Source organism: Pinus tabuliformis, chromosome 8 (assembly GCF_031772625.1).
Source record: "Pinus tabuliformis cultivar Carrire ecotype Pingquan chromosome 8, CPIR1, whole genome shotgun sequence".
NCBI lineage: Eukaryota > Viridiplantae > Streptophyta > Pinopsida > Pinales > Pinaceae > Pinus > Pinus tabuliformis.
The window spans coordinates 13,242,152-13,259,693 of record NC_142294.1 but is presented as its reverse complement, the minus strand read 5'-3'; the positions used below and the strand labels follow the sequence as shown (position 1 = coordinate 13,259,693).

The 17,542-nt window shown below is 39.7% G+C and overlaps 1 protein-coding gene across 1 annotated transcript; it reads left to right on the top strand.

Moving 5' to 3' along the window:
* The first annotated feature begins 12,112 nt into the window (after positions 1–12,112).
* On the top strand, positions 12,113–14,334 carry LOC149233920 (germin-like protein subfamily 3 member 1). The gene is made up of 4 exons (XM_089461067.1): positions 12,113–12,481; positions 13,198–13,334; positions 13,635–13,771; positions 13,925–14,334. The coding sequence occupies exons 1-4, from the start codon at positions 12,267–12,269 to the stop codon at positions 14,096–14,098; spliced, it is 663 nt and encodes a 220-aa protein (XP_089317193.1). The 5' UTR covers positions 12,113–12,266; the 3' UTR covers positions 14,099–14,334.
* Positions 14,335–17,542: the final 3,208 nt, after the last annotated feature.

Sequence of the window (17,542 nt, the reverse complement as noted above, 5' to 3'; positions counted from 1 at the left end):
TGGCCGAGGTTGTTAACCTCCGCTGAGTAATTAACCCACCCTACACCTCTGAGAGCAGGTCTGACGGGAAAAAAGCCGATCACGAACAGAGAAAGGCCAACAGATTGCATCAGGACTGCAAGTAACGTGATCCCTGCGACTCTCTGCCACGTTAAGCTCATTCTGAACCGTTTTCCGTTCAAACTGATTGCATAAATAAAGAAAGAAAACTGTGATTATTTGAACTCTGGAAGCTCGGGCGGCAGAGGATTCAATCACTTCCGGTGGTACTGTCCAGATCCGAGACAGTTACGATGACGGTCAATGTCAACTGTATTACGTTCCGCGGTCTGCCCTGAAACAACAAAAGATCACTAGGACTTATCTGCCGCGGCACTTCAGATCTGCTGTTATACACAAATCAAATCCAGTAATATACACCTGATAATCTGTGGCTCTTCTGCCCGCTAGATCTTGGGCCTTCTGCGGTTAGATCAGAATTTGAATGGGTTTATTATTTACTTCATCTGCGGTAAAGGCTTGGGAATAAAGGTTTTGCGGCACTTTTGATCTGCGGCTCTTCTACCCGCTCTTCTCATCTGCGGCTCTTCTGCGGCCAGGTCTTTGGCCAGATCTTGGGCCTTCTACGATCTGCGGCTAGATTTGGGACTAGATCTTGGACCTTTCGCGGTTAGATCTACGGCTCTTCATTGATTGGGCCTTTTCTCCAGATGGCTCCCAGCTTCGCGAAAATAGTTGTTGGCTCAGCTCCGTCCGCCTCTGGGGGGCAAGCTCCTACCCATATCGTCAGTGAAGCCCCAGCGCCCACTATCCAGGTGGTTCAGGCCTCACTTGATGAGGCTTTGAAGTTTTCTGAAAGTGCCCTAATCTGCCGATTCAATGGTTTTTGGCCGCGACTGACAGCGCTCCACAGTTGGATCTCGGAGGTATGGAAGCCTCTAATTCCTGATGCAATTAATATATACCCCTGCACTAGGGGTTTCTTTATAGTAGATTTTGAAAACCCTGAAAGCAGACAATTTATTCTAGATTTCGGCCCTTGGTGTTGGGAAAAATCAGGGTTATTCATGAGGCCATGGAACCCATCCTTCAATCCCTCAACAACAGTGATGTTGTGGGGAAAAATGCCTATGCAGGATGATCCTATCCACCTAAGGTGTGACAGTGCCTTAGCAACAAACGAGTACAACTATACTGGTTTCTTCCTTTATGAAATGTGAAAGAAGAGAGATCAATAGACTTACCGGTGTCTTCCATTTGTCCCTCGATCCAGATCCTCTTCTCTTCGGGTGTTCTCAGCTACTTGCCTTCTTGCTTGTCCAAGAGAACAGCTACTTGCGACAAGAGAACAGCTACTTGCGACAAGAGAAGAACACAACACAAAGGCAAATATTCATATTCATAAATGATTCAGGATTAGAAATAAATCAAATACACTAATGCAATCATACATCAAGAAAACATCAGCATATAGGAGAAACCAAGATAGCTTTATTGATGAATAACAAGGTTCAGGAAGAGATACAACCCAGAGGGCTCCAATCCAGCATCTCCTTCCCAGCAAATGGAATTCCTATCTTCACCCCTTTCAAAGCATTAAGCACCCAATAGTTCCAGTCTCAAACCAACAACAATTCTTTGCAATAACAAAATTCCAGCCTCCAGATCTCATGGAAGAGAGATCCATATATAGATGTTTGGAGAGAGGATGAGTCAGCTTGAGATGTGACTAGTGTCCTCTCCCTCTGTCAGTTCTTGAGTCCACTTGGAGGTTCTTGCTTCCACTTGGAGATTTGGAACCTCTTACTCATCACCAGTCGAATTCCCTGAGGCAAGTGTCATTTTGGAAGCTTCCTGGGTTTTGACACCTTGAGAAATGAGCCTGCCACTTGTCCACTCTCGTTCAGTGCAGGTAGCCTTTGTTCCAGTTGACATTCAACGCAGGTAGCCAGTGTTGGCTTTGACATTCAGCGCAGACAGCTAGTGTAGCCACTGAAATGATCCTGAATTGACTTGTTTTGAGCAGTTTTCAGGTGGAGAACTTTTGTGAATTGTTGTGGTTTGTTAGCCTTGTTCCTCTAGGGGTAGGAACAACATGTTTAGGGACTTTGGATCCCTTAGATTATGGACATTTCATGCTCAATGCTGTAAGGCACAAAAATGTCTATAACAGTTGCCCCCTAAAGTATGAGGTTGTTTATCGGGTGAAATGCTTTATCAGGGGGATCCGAAGTTCATCCAATGCTGGGAGGAGACCTGTAATACAATACAATACAATACATTATTTTTCATACTGCTTTCATGATCTAGCTGAGGCGGGCATTCCCATGCTCAGCTTTATAAATTCATTTTTCCGTACATAGAACAGACAATCGTCTGATGGTAGACTGATAATTTTGAAGAAATTATCATCCTTTGAGTAGGATGACTATCTGCTGCAATGATGTACATGTCAATGTCTTTATCTTTCCTGAATATATATCGCAGCCCGGATGGATGAAACTAGATCCGGCGTCTTCAAACTCGTTCGATCTTCACTCTAAGTACAAGTCGATCCATGTGAGAATTGTTTTGAAGTCGAACATGGAAAGACATCGCTTGATTACCGGTCAATGATGTAAACCGTTAACAAGCGCGAGAGGAATCACCGATAATGATAATGACCCTCAAGGTACTGCAGTACAATTCACGTGGTGTGAATAGAGGACTTGGAGTCGAACACCACGCAAAATCTTTCGGTCGAAGGTCATTGATGTATACCTGTCGCCGGAAGTGAGAAACTTGCCATTATGGCATGCAAGCTTCAAAGTACTGAAGGGGTTGTTCCTAGATCAACTTCTTGGATAATGAGCTGATGTCGAAAAGAAGCGATCCGTCAAAGGAGGGCCTTAATGAATCCCACATCAGTGACACAGAACGGAGCTAATGATTTTAATGGAGGTGAAAACGATCCGTGACATATGATTCAGGGTGGCGGTCATGAAAGGATGAAGGATAATGTATGGCAGTGGATGGGACACAGTTGACTTTTTCTGAACGACTTCTCTTGGACATATGGCGACACTGATGCGATGGATCAGTAGCATTACCCCAAATATGGATGGTATGGCGAGACCATGGATGTGACCGGTGAATGAAAACAACCCAACCCGATTGTGGTACGGAGGAAAAGTGTCATGTTCAAGAGCGACTTGCTACCATCAAAGTTTTCTTTAGTCTCTGCCAATTTTTCCCCAGTCATTGCTGACCAGTACCTCTTTATTTTTGTCAAGCTTGAGGAGGATAACATATGCTTGTTCTATAACCTGCCCTTCGGGCAAGCCCATCGCTATGTTTTAACGAGCCTAGCGATAGTGAAACTCGTTCTCGTCTAAAGACAAGTTTGTCGCTATTTAATGATTTTAACGAGTCTAACGACAAAGATAACTCAGTTCTTTTCATTTTTAGAGAGTCTGAAAAGATACATAAAGTCAACTCCAAAATTCCTTTTTCGTCATCTAATCCCTTAAGTCCGAAAAAGTATAAAACGATACAGAAGGGATGAGTTTTCGATAGTTTCAACGAGCCGAACAAAACAAGCGCTCGATCTTTTTGTGCAATAATCCCTCAGGTCCAAAAAGATTAAAATCTAGAGGAGGGATAGCTCTTCCGGTTGCTTTAACGAGCTGGAAGGCCAAAACTCGACAATCTTTTCATATTTTACGAGTCAGATGAAAAGAGCTTAAAGAAGACTCGTCTTTTGAGGAACGAGTGATAAACAGGGTTAGCAGCTGATTCCAGGTACAGGTTGGAATTTTCCAATCACGGCAGTGTCACAAGGATGGCTAGGTGAAATCACTCTTCGCAGCTGTTCCTCAAAATGGGTAAACAATCATATGGAGGTGAACGATCGGCCAAATGAAAAATGGAGGTGACAGGTGCAAACACGACCAAGGCTTTAATGGCTGATGGTATAACATTCACAGTGGTTATTTACTGGGACAGTTCATTTTTTAACGAGCTTAAACGCGGGTGGAAACATTTGCTCGATCTTATGTTTATTTTTTAACGAGCATGAACTATGTGCTAAAACTGCTCGGATCTTGCGTTTATTTTTTAACGAGCCTGAACTTTATGCTAAAACTGCTCGATGATAAGTTTGCATGCCCCCAGCATAATAACGCAAATCGAGGTGCATGCTCCCCAAGCTTCATTGCATTCAACTCGGTAGTTGGAATGAAGGTTTACCTTTGAGACTCGGAAAGGGGATTTGTTTCATTTTTTAATGAGGTTGACACAGTAAAAGAACTATCCTCATGACTCCTTGTTTCATTTTTTAACGAGGTTGACACGAGATAAGAACCGTCCTCGGAGCCCACTGTATTTATAGTATTTCTATTAGGGCGATGATCCATGCCGACAAAATGTTTAGGAATCTTCCGAATCCATTAGATATAGAAGATTTCATATTGTAGGTTTCCACTGTGGCTACTTCCGCCAAATTACTCGCAGGCGGTAGGGCAAAAGTACCCATTAAGGCAAGGTCTTTTAGGAGACCTACTCCAATATTTTGAAGCGAATGATTGCTTCCATGGATCGTTGGTGTGCTTCCCGTAACTTGTGAACTGTCGAGGAGGAAAGTTTGTTGGTCGACGACTGTAATTCCTCCTTGAAAGGGAAATGCAATCTTCCTGAAGTAGGTCGACACAACTGCGGCCATGGCATATATCCAGGGCCTTCCCAGTAGGATGTTGTAATCGAGGTTTCCATCGATTACTTCAACATCAACTTCTACTGTTTTGCCCCCCAGTTCAACTTGCAAGTTACTTAAAATCCCGTATGGAGTGTATGATTTTCCATTAAATGCTTTTAACATCGTTGACGATTTCGACAAGGGTGGTGAGCCTAAATTTTTCCAGCAACTCATCGACATAAGACATGTAGATGCCCCCTCATCAATAATTGTTCGATGAACAGTTTTGTTGAGGGCTTTCACTTCAATAAGGAAAGCTAGTTGAGCTGGTAACTGAGGGTCATATCCTTTATGATCAAAGGCCACAAGGTTGGAATCCATTGGGCCAATCCCACCTATTGCTGATAATAAAGCTTGCTCTTGGGAGGGGCAATTTTGCGGTACCTCAAGTGTCGACATAGCGGACGGCGATTGGGCCAGGTCCTCTACTATATTATAATTCTGTGCTACTTTGGCACGAGGATTAAATGTCGATTTGTGTACTACTCCCTTTGGCGACTTTATCGTTGGTTCAGGAATGATGGGTGGTACAACTTCGGTCAAAGTTGTCGTCGAACTACTAGGTTGTTCATTAGCCTTGTTATTCGATAGCTGTGGATTCCCGTAATCTTTATTCCTTGTCAAAGCATTATTCTGCTGCTTTGAGGTAGACAACATAAGCACTTGGGATCGGGAAGCATTTTGATTAGCAACCAGTTTGGTACCCGGGCTTGGAAACGGATCAGTCAATACTGCTGAGGTTTTTGAACTCTTAAAGAGTTTCTTAACTTCAGCTATATGTGGAAAATCTCTCGTCCAATGATCCTCATCGCATATATGACACCCAGCAGGGGGTTTCCTTTTTCTCCCTTTCTTTTTCTTCTTGCCCCCTGGTTGCTTCAGTTGTTTGCCCTTGCCGGTCAACATGACATTTACTTCCGAGGGAAGAAGTTCCTCATTTGCATTTTGACTGGAAATATTACGGGCCCTTGTAGATGTAGCCTTTGTCGATTTCGTGTCTGTCGTGCCAATCACGCCATCGATGGCATGAGAGTCATTGTTTGATTTAGGAGGAGGAGGAATTGAGAATTCCGGTCTAGGGGCGTCAGGTATTTTGTCGTAGAGCGTGCTAGACTGAGCATAGACCAAATCCAGATATTGCGCACGAGCGATGACTTGCTCTTCCGTTACGACTCCCCCCTTTGCCACATCTTCCGTGATTGTAGGAAGTAAGGACTTGATAAACCATTCAGCTAATAGCTGATCGGTAACGTACGTTTTTACCATCCTACGATGACGTCGCCACTCATGTATATGATCATATATGTGAGTGGCCGTTGTCTGTTTGAAGTTGGTTAGGAGTTCCATTCCCGTTTCATACCTTATCGGTAATTGAAAATGGGTTAAGAAGGTTGTGGCTAAGGTACTAAAGTTGTCGAACGAAGCTCTAGGCAATTCAATATACCATTTTGCTGCCGGACCAGTTAACGTCTTCTGAAAAAGACGAAGCCTTATCGAATCATCGTTTAGGGTGTTTGATGAACACCACAGATGAAAAGTCATCACGTGATTCGATGGGTCTTCACCTGGATTTCCATTGAATTTAGGAATGTCAGATGGAAGTTTGTGAGGAATTGCTGGCCACCAAGGGGCGTAAGCAATCGGATCGTTGGTTAACTGGTGTAAATCAGGTAACTCTAAAGTTGCCACGAATGGTAACTGTTGATTCAGGTTAGGTGAAGCATACCCAGGGTATGATGGAATTGCCTGAGCAGTGGGCCTTTTCATACCAGCATAATGTAATTGATGTTGGTATGACTGATACGGTTGGTGGAATTGACCACTGTAAAGCGGTTGGTTTTGACCGTTTTGAATGTAGGGTTGTCCACTGTTCGCAAAGATCTGCTGCTCAGAACCTTGGTACACTTGCTGGAATTGTGGTTGTTGGTATTGCACCAGCCATGTTATGTTGTGCTATACTAATTGTTGGACCAAGGTGTGGGGTAATTGTACCCGTTTGGACCTGTGTCGCCCCACCAGTTGGCGATTGTGGTTGTGTCCCAGGGTCAAGGGGCTGTTGCATTACAACCTGAGAAATCTGAGGTTGACATACAACAGGCAACGTTTGAACTTGTGACGCTGTTACAATAGCTGGTGTGGTTGGGATGTTCGACATAGGTACACACTGTTGCATGGAATATACAACCCTTGGTTGTTGAGGTAGCATAGGTAACCAACCACTCGATGTAATTCCAGCATAACCTGAATACTGTTGTGAACTCCCGTATGGATACCCTCCCGGAGGGGGTAGTGAAAGGGCATACTGCCCCCCATACGGTAGCAATCCGGAATTCAAGGGGATTGTTTGTCCTTGGGGACTGGATTGCCCAAATTGACCTCCAAATGGATCAATCTGGCGAGTCTCAACATAAGAGTTGCCGGATATTATTCCGGATGAACAAACTAGAACAGACCACACTGTCGAAATAGTCCCTTGGTGGACTCCTTCTAGCGGTTGTGAGCTAGTCGGGACAGATGGTATGCCGGCAAACATTGTCGGAGTGACGACAGGGGCTTCTGCTGTCGCTGTGTCATTCGACACAGTCCTAGATGTTGACAGTTGTTCAGACATTTTGAGTCTATCCAATAGATTGCCTAGCGATTCTACAGGAACTTCCACTTGTGGTGGATTAACTTCTGATGAAGGAAATAGAGTGACCCCCACTCCAAAATGTGTTGGAGTACTTGCTTGCGGATCCTCTACAATTTCCTCTATCGCAATCAAACCAGGTGGAAGAGGAAGACTGTCAAGTCCGTAAAATATTTCTGGTGCCGAAGAAGGGGTTGAATCGACAGCGACAGTTGTTTGAGGAGCAAGACTCTCTGAACCAGTTACAGATGAAACTAGTTCAGTAGCACAAGTATTTGCCCCCAGACTAGGATCAGTGCTACTGTCCCTCTGCGGCTGTTGAACTTCTTCTGTAGAGGCAGGGTTTCCAGAAATGTTTGGAGTAACCGGAATCTCAGATGTTGTTGGAACACTTGTTCTAACTTTGATAGGAGATTTTGAACCGGTTAAACAAGTTCGCTTTGTCCGTACTGTTTTCGATTCCGGAGACAAAGACGGTTGACTCGTAAGCCTCCGCAAATGGCGGGGTTTCAATTAACTTTCTTCCACGATTGCGGATTACTCGATCAACCAAAATACAAAAGGGGAAAGTGTGTTTCCGAATTAAATGAATTTTTAGACGCTTTTTAGACACAACTTGCTTTTTCAGTTTTAAAGAGTCGAGAAAAAGCTAAAGATGACTCTAGTCTCCTTCGATGTTTTAACGAGCCCGAAGTGACAAATGCTCGGATAGACTTTTTCTGTTATAGAGTCTGAAAAAGGCCAAAAGAAACTGCTCTGGAGTTCTAGGCAGAGGGTGTGCCAAACCTTTCGCAAAACCGCAGAATACTTTTAAGGTACGGGCGGTCGATCTTCGTGAATGCTGTGTTCACTGCATTGCGATCAGTAGGGCGGCCGACATGGCTTCCTAAGGATAAAGGATTTATGCCTATAGGGGTCTCCCAATATATACGCGACGGTACGTGGGAGCACAATCCATACTAGTGCTATCGTCCCTCAGGAGGAATCACCCACCTTCCACGAGATTGATAGTCACTAGGCTTAACGACGCCGTAACACGTCTCTAGCCTAGACCTCTATGTTGTGCGTTATGTTACAAAGCGTTGTTAAGTTCATTCAATTTATTTTAGGTTGATCTTTTTAAAGTTTGCCTTTCAAGGTTCACCACGAGATGTATGATACAAATTCCTAAATGCAGTCTAAAGATGATAAGAAAGCTTTATATCTTTTCAACATTGAAAATCCTAGCTACTAAGGGAAAAGAAAGACACCATCTTTTCTCAAAGAGCAATCAGCACACTCTAATGCACTTTTCCTAAATCCAACATGCAAACTTATCAAATGTAAATGCACAATGCAGGTGTTTGTTTTCCGCTTTCTTAGTATTGATGCCTACAAAGAAAGCTTTTTGTACAACTTTGAATTTGCTTTTAAATGATCAATACAAACAAGTTCACTTTTTCGAAATCAGAGAAGATAGAAGAGATTACAACACTTAACGATTTTCGAAATGAATACTTGTTTCGACACTTAAAATAGACAAATTCAAACCAATAAGCAAAAGTAAATATATCATCAATCTGCAAACAGCCAATGAACTCTCTTCTAAGATCACAATCAACAGATCTGAATCAAGGGCTACAGGATGATTACTTTACTCATGCAAAGGAAGACTTTAAATGACGCCACAAACACATAAAAACACTCACAGTCTTTTTGTACAAAAGGAGGCGGAATGTAAGCAGAGAAAAGGGGTTTTCAGACTGGTACCTATGCTGGTTACAGGCCACAAAAATCAGAGATCAAAACAAGGCAAAACAGAGCAGAGAACCCCAGCTGCACAAGGACAAACTGGTTCAGCGCAACCTCAACACAGGGGTTTTGACATTCAGCGCAGGTAGCCTTCACGGGACCTGCGTTGAAATGCAGAATCCCTTCACTGGGTCTGCGCTGAAGGAGAAACTCTCGTTTCCCTCAGGTTCTGGGTCACAGATTGCTACTCAATCAACTATTTCAGGCCAAATAAAAGCAACAAGCAAGGTACAACTAAAGGGATGCTTTGAGAGGCTACTAAGATCTATCACAAGGATCATCAAATCATTTGTGGATCCATTGTTAAGATCATAGACAAGTCCAGCAATTGGATCAAAGCAGCAACTTTCTACTTTGCATCCGGGAAAGATGCAGTTCGATTGTTGCTGTCAAGTCTACGAAATAAACAATGATAGAAACACAAATAAAATGACTAAACAAATCTTCCCCAGCGGAGTCGCCAATTTGTTGTGGGGAAAAATGCCTATGCAGGACGATCCTATCCACCTAAGGTGTGACAGTGCCTTAGCAACAAACGAATACAGCTATACTGGTTTCTTCCTTTATGAAATGTGAAAGAAGAGAGATCAATAGACTTACCGGTGTCTTTCGTTTGTCCCTCAATCCAGATCCTCTTCTCTTTGGGTGTTCTCAGCTACTTGCCTCCTCGCTCGTCCAAGAGAACAGCTACTTGCGACAAGAGAACAGCTACTTGCGACAAGAGAAGAACACAACACAAAGGCAAATATTCATATTCATAAATGATTCAGGATTAGAAATAAATCAAATACACTAATGCAATCATACATCAAGAAAACATCAGCATATAGGAGAAACCAAGATAGCTTTATTGATGAATAACAAGGTTCAGGAAGAGATACAACCCAGAGAGCTCCAATCCAGCATCTCCTTCCCAGCAAATGGAATTCCTATCTTCACCCCTTTCAAAGCATTAAGCACCCAATAGTTCCAGTCTCAAACCAACAGCAATTCTTTGCAATAACAAAATTCCAGCCTCCAGATCTCATGGAAGAGAGATCCATATATAGATGTTTGGAGAGAGGATGAGTCAGCTTGAGATGTGACTAGTGTCCTCTCCCTCTGTCAGTTCTTGAGTCCACTTGGAGGTTCTTGCTTCCACTTGGAGATTTGGAACCTCTTACTCATCACCAGTCGGATTCCCTGAGGCAAGTGTCATTTTGGAAGCTTCCTGGGTTTTGACACCTTGAGAAATGAGCCTGCCACTTGTCCACTCTCGTTCAGCGCAGGTAGCCTTTGTTCCAATTGACATTCAACGCAGGTAGCCAGTGTTGGCTTTGACATTCAGCGCAGACAGTTAGTGTAGCCACTGAAATGATCCTGAATTGACTTGTTTTGAGCAGTTTTCAGGTGGAGAACTTTTGTGAATTGCTGTGGTTGTTAGCCTTGTTCCTCTAGGGGTAGGAACAACATGTTTAGGGACTTTGGATCCCTTAGATTATGGACATTTCATGCTCAATGCTGTAAGGCACAAAAATGTCTATAACAAGTGATAACCTCAGCACCAGTTTGGGTGAGATTGCCAAACCTACCCTTGCATCTCTGGAATTTCTCTTTGCTAAAAGCCATTGGAAATGCAATTGGGAAATTTTACTACAGGTGCCCAGAAACAGAGGAATATGCCAAAACCACCTATGCACGCATCTGTGTGGAAATGGACTTCAGCTCCGGATTCCCAGCCGAAATACACCTAACAAGTAAAGACTATGTGTGGAATCAGAAACTCGATTATGAAAGTGTCCTCTTCAGATGTCGATCCTGCTTTGAGACAGGCCACCTAGCCAAAAATTGCCCAAAAGCCTCCCAGAAAAATTCTGCTAGAAAAAATCACCACAGATCTACATGGTGGGAAGGAGCACAAAAAGAACACTACACTGTCATCAAAGAAGAACACTCTCGAGAAAACTCTGAATCAGAAGAAATCGAGCAAGAAAGAAACAACTCTCAAGACAAGCAGGGGGAAAGCCCTTCCCAACCACAAAAGAGTGAACTCGACAACCCCTCAAGCATCAACAGTGATGAAGATTCGAACACCGCACAAAATAAATCTTCATTTAACAACAAAGCATATCTCCTAGACCAAACTTCTTCTCCGACTATAGAAAGTTGGAAAACCGTAGAGAAAAAAAAGAAAGCTACAACACCAATCTCGCCAAGAAAGACGAGGAGCTAGACAATTAGAAACTAAATTATAGGTCCGATAGACCAATTTGGTCTCAGTGGACGTTAACCATCATCATCATCATCATTATTTTACTAAAAAATAACTATTTAAATAAAAATCAATGTAAATACATTTTAATTAAAAAATTTAATGCAGATTTATAGTTAGTTATACATAATTATATTTATAATAAAGGTGAAGTTATAAAATACTACTCATATTTAAAATTAAATAATTAACGACCAATAACAAAGAAATATTAATCTTCTTTAAAATAGTATAAAGTATTTGCATGCTTCCTTATTCATTTTTACTACATTGGATAGCTTGGATAGCTTAGAAGAATGTTCTCGCTTCTGTGACTACTTTGGATAGCTTCAAAGGATACTCTTGCTCTTTTTACTACATTGATACCTTGCAAGGGACCATCAGGGTTTCTTTGTTACACACCACAAAATTGAATCTATGCTGTAACTTTAATTTTATCTGGTAAGGTTACGTTAAAAGGGGATTCATCGTTATATGAATGCTTTTTGCCCAAGCAGCCTTGGCAGTTTTCTGCGCTATAATATAAACCTATGGCCCACTGGTTGCTTGAATGTAGCTTACATTCCTGCCCATATGGGTTAAGAATAATCCATCACTGGGTACTTGTTCCCCAATTATTCATCAATGTCTGCTATTTCCCAATAAAATAAATCCGCCCTTTCAACGTCATGTGGAGGCACTGACAAACGTGTTGAGGGGGATTATTACATGGCCGTCAGGCTGTAACTTTATACTTCAAGAATCTCACGGCTATATAAATCTAAGTGTGCTGAGGGATAAATCCGCATTGTTTTTGACCTGATTTTCATGCTAAAATCCAATATCCTTTCAGGCTTTCTTGCAGAAAAAAAAAAAAACCAAACATGAAGGCCAGTCGCCCCGTAATGATTTCACTTGTGTGGGTATTTGCTAATTTAATTTTTAGGTATGCTTACTCTGCAGATCCAGACACTGTTAGAGATTTTGAGACAGGATTGCGAACGTTCACTCTGCGCAACATTTTCAAGAACGGAGATGTTACTATCGATACGGGCGGGATTCGAGCAGCAACCAGTCCTCAAAAGTTTCCCGCACTGCGGTATGTTGAATACATTCATGTGAATTTTTGTTTATGTTTAAATTTTGCTGGAGGTTTCTCAAAATACATTTTGTACATGCCATTGGTCAATTGGATTATCCATGTTGGTTGGGCTGAATATTACTTGGGATTATCTGGATTGGTCTGGTGGAATGGTTTTTTATCTTTGAGTTTATTTAGATTGTTAATTTATTGAATATTCTGCAATTAGTGATTGTCAAATATTAGGCAAATCAAGGTTTTAATTCAAAGTAACTTTCTTTGAAATGCATATCTTGAAATTGAGAGTGTAGAGTGAGGATTAAAAAATATTCAAGAAATATCTAAATTGACACAATTGGATTATCTAGATTGGTTAGGCTAAATGGTTATTTTATTCAAACTAACCTTCTTTAAAATGCATACATTGAAATTGAGAGCAAAGTGTGAGGGTATAAAAAAAAATTCAAGAGATGTCTAAATTCTCACAATGTATTATTTTAATAATTAGATAATAATTAGATAGATCATTTTTCCATCTGAATTACCTAAACTAAATTGAGTTTGAATTTGATATATATAGACATACTTCAGTTATTACAAGTTTTCTTGCTGAGATCTTTTGTCTATATGGTTCGGGATGATGATATATAACTAATAGTGTTATATGATTATTGTCGATATGGTTTCTGGATGATGATATATAACTAGTGGTGTTATATGATTATTATTGACAGAACGCAAGGGCTATCTGTGGTGAGGTTTAAAATGGTTCCCTGTGGAAGCAACCTTCCTCATACACATCCAAGAGCTTCAGAAGTTCTCTCTCTTTTGTCTGGTGGACCCCTTCAAGTTGGCTTTGTTGACACTAAAGGTACTAGTTGTTGCAATGTGATTATCAATAGGTACCTTATTATTATTATAAGAACAACATCAGTTGTTTTGTCATTTCAAGCATGATTTATGCATCATACAAATTATTTTTTCCTTGTAATTACTCAAAGTTGGCTTGGTTGACACTAAAAGTACCAGTTGCATTGTGATTATCGGTAGGGATGTCATTATTATAAGAATAAGGACAAGATCAGTTTTCCTGTCATTTTAGGTGTGATTTGTGCATCATTCAAATTATTTTGTCGTTGTAATTACTCATGGATATGTATGAATTGATTAGGTGTGGCACACATTGATATTATTCATCCTGGGGACATCACCGTATTTCCCAGAGGTGTGCTCCATTTTGAACTCAACGTTGGAAGGGTGGAAGCTGAGTATTTGTCGGCACTTAACAGTGAAAATCCCGGAACGCTGGTACTCCCGGAAGCAACATCTTCGTTTTGATTTTAACGCTGAAGCAATATTTCAGATGGTTATTGATTCGATGTGTATGCCTTCAAAACATCAGTTTCTTGATTTTGATTTTGATGGCTCTCACCATGTTATTGCTTTGTGATATGGCTGCAGACCAGCAGCGAGGCTCTGTTTCAAATTCCTCTGAGAGTAGTGGCAGCATCCTTGAACGTTGATGAGATGACAGTGAGGAAGCTGAATTCAACAATCCACCGATACGGTCCCGGTCTCAAGAAAACTGCAAACAGTGGTTGTGTCCCCGGGAAAGATATCACCGTGGACTTTTAGTTAATACCACCCTAGCTCTCTATATGTTCAAATAACAATGTGAACGATGCCATCAATTACCTGCATGAACTCTGTTTTGGCGTTGTATTAATGACAATATCGAATCAAGTGTAAAATGAATCATTCATTGCACTACCATATTATTTTGGGTTCACCTTTTGATTAAGGTGTTATAATAATAATTAAAGCATAAAATGTATTTATACTGTAATTTAATATATTTAATTTTCTCTTTATATTAGAGTGAATTATTTAATTTTCTCTTTATATTAGACTGATTGGATTTTTTTTCCCTTTGGGGTGTTAACTAATGTTCCCCCACATATTTCATTAATATGCCATCTTAAAGGTGTACAAGCTTCAAGTTTCATTTCAGGATTTAAATGTGTTTAAAGAGAAGTCGAATAAGGTACATAGTTGATCAATAGACATTCAAATGGAAGGTATTGTAGCCTGTGGTGACATACCAAATGGTGTTTCCATGATGTAACTTTAGAAATGAAGGGATAACATCAAATGAGGTTTTCATAAAGAAATGGGGTTTTTCTATTTAGCAATGGAAAAGAATTTTAAGTTCGTTTAAGTAATCTAGAGAAAGTACAATGTTTTCTCAATTGCTTGTCTCAAGTAATTTTCTTGTATTTATCTAATCCTTTTTGTTTTTCTACATTTGGTTGTTTGGTAGAGGTGGCGTTAGGGTTCATAATAATATGATTTATAATTTTGAATTGGCTATGATTAGTCTTGTAATATTGTACATAGTTTTGCTTTCTGTAAAATGTTTTCCCATATTAAAAATAAAATAAAAAGTAAAGAGGGTAAGTCCTAAAAAAAATCAAAAAAGAAAAAAAAATATGAACCCCACCAAAAGGAGATAAAAAATAGATTCTGAAATTAATACAAATTCAAATGCCACTACTTTTTTACTTTACTTGGAAAAATAAGATTGTGTGCAGGTTGTCAAAAATGCCACAATCCATGATGGTCAAATAGTTTAACCGATTCATTCATGCTTTAAATTTTATGTTGATAGATAGAGAATAAAGATCTAGCCAAAATGTTTAATCTTAGCAGATCAGTTAGGTAGAAAATAATAATGAGCTCAACAATTTAATCTGAGCCATTGAAGTTATAAGATTAGAATTAGATAGTTTGTTTATCAAAGAAAAAGAAATAAAGGGTCAGCAAGCTCAAATGCACCCAATGAATGAAGAGAAAATGTCAGGGTAAATAAAGCGTAGGTAAAAGAGGTTTTGGACTACGTAAGGTTACAAGCTCAAATGCACTTTCATTATTCTTAATCTTATGTTTCATGTGCAGGAAGAATTATCAAAGAAAATGACATTCACAAAAGTTGTATATTACTTTAGGTGTTTACCCTAAAAGTTCTATATGATTTTAGGCCTAAGTACTAGCTCATTCACTAATGTCCCCTCATTTCACTACACACCTTACATGTCTAATTTATTAATTTCCCCTCAGTTACCCCTTCATTACATTTCATTCACTAATTTCCCCTTCTTGATTCAAAATGACCCTTCCCTTTTCATTTACTCTTATTCTAAGACATTTCCATTGAAAAAATCCTTTCTCTTCATCTTAACCCTTTTTCCCTTTATTTCACACCTTTCCCTAGACATTTCGCTTTAAAAAATCACTCTCCCCTTCTCAATTTCCCTTTTCTATTTAAACCCACTAAAACCCTCTTATCCTAAGTTTAAATAATGTATCGGGCCCCATTGAAAATGCTCCCGGATATCCTTTTAACTTATATCCTTAGTGTATTTATTCCTAGGTCCCGCATTTTATTAACCCATCCCATATATTAAATCCCGTAATTATTTTTTAATTAATTACATTTCATTGTAATTAAACCCGACCCCACTCCCCGCCTCATCCCTCGCAACTCCGCCACGCGATAGCCCTCCAATCACCCACCTCCAAATCCAACATCCCATACCCATATCACGCGCTCTCATCGTGACTGTTAATATCTCAAAAGCACGCAAGATTCGCGGTTTTGCTGGATCGCTCTTTTGCTATGTGGCAGCGCCACGTTGTATTGTGTCCTCCAAAATAATACCACCTACCACTTTAAAGCCGTGCGATAAACCATTAACTATTTTGATTTTGAACCTTATAAATGTTACGGGAATATAGAGTGGATTAATTTCAAGTGAAATCCAGAGATATGAGAATGGGGTAATATTTCAGAGCTACCAATGAAACCATACTTAAAGTAAAATTATATAGCTATAGGCAATATGAGACTAAGGTTGTGAAATGAGATTCAAAGGTAAAATGGTTTTACAGCAACACATGAAATAAAATTCATGGATGCCATGAATTTATCAGAGAAAATAAAAGGGAAAATTTCACATGAAAATAATGTACAGGAGAGAAAAGATAACATTCATGTCTACCACTTTAAAAAGGTGCGATAAACCATTAACTATTTTGGTTTTATATCTTATAAATTTTATCTATTTTGGTTTTATATCTTATAAATGTTACGGGAATATATGGTGGATTAATTTCAAGTGAAATACAGAGATATGAGAATGCGCTATAAGCAATATGAAACTAAGGTTGTGAAATGAGATTCAAAGCTACGGGTGAAACCATACTTAGGTAAAATTATATAGTTATAGGTAATATGAAACTAAGGTTGTGAAATGAGATTCAAAGGTAAAAAATAAAAGTGAAAATTTCACATGAAATTAATGTAAAGGAGAGTAAAGATAGCATTCATATAAATGCATTTCACCATAGAAGATTAAGGAAAAATCAATTTAGAGGCATGGTGAAATCAATTTACAGGTGTAAAAACATGTTGCAGGTGAAAGTAAAAGAATAAAGTGAAAATACTCTTCCAACCATACAAATCAACACATGGTTTTGCAAAACCGTCGTATTCTACAAGGGTAAAAGGAATTTACATAAAGATAAAATGAATTTACAGAGGAAGGAGTAATAGAAACAAAACTACACACGGTTTTGTGAATTCATGGAAAGATAAAACAAAACCACGGATTGGAAACAACACATAGTTTTGTAGAAATTTAATTATAAATTTCATTTAAAATATTTTGGAAATATTATTCAAATATATATAGTACTATATATTTTCCAAAATATTTTGTGACACTAATGAATGATAAGTCACAGGATCAGTCATCAATGGGGAAAGTCTGAGATTATCAAGTTAGAGGATCAGCAAGCAGTTGAGTGAATTACTAAGAAAAAGAGAGATACATCTGCATCTACTAGTTCATCTGGGAGCACATCCACAAATTTGGGTCAACATCCTACTTGCTTCCACTTCCACAACGATAACATTTACACAACACATTCCACCAGAACTATTAATTTGTAGCAGTTAGAGCTTTTAGTTCATCTATATTCTAAAAATGTCATGTCTATTAGAGACTTGTAAATTTTGTA

Coding starts and splice junctions, on each gene's coding strand:
- LOC149233920 (XM_089461067.1), top strand. CDS start 12,267: ATGAAGGCCAGTCGCCCCGTAATGATTTCACTTGTGTGGGTATTTGCT. Junction 13,335..13,634: donor TGGCTTTGTTGACACTAAAG/GTACTAGTTGTT, acceptor TGAATTGATTAG/GTGTGGCACACATTGATATT. Junction 13,772..13,924: donor GTGAAAATCCCGGAACGCTG/GTACTCCCGGAA, acceptor ATATGGCTGCAG/ACCAGCAGCGAGGCTCTGTT.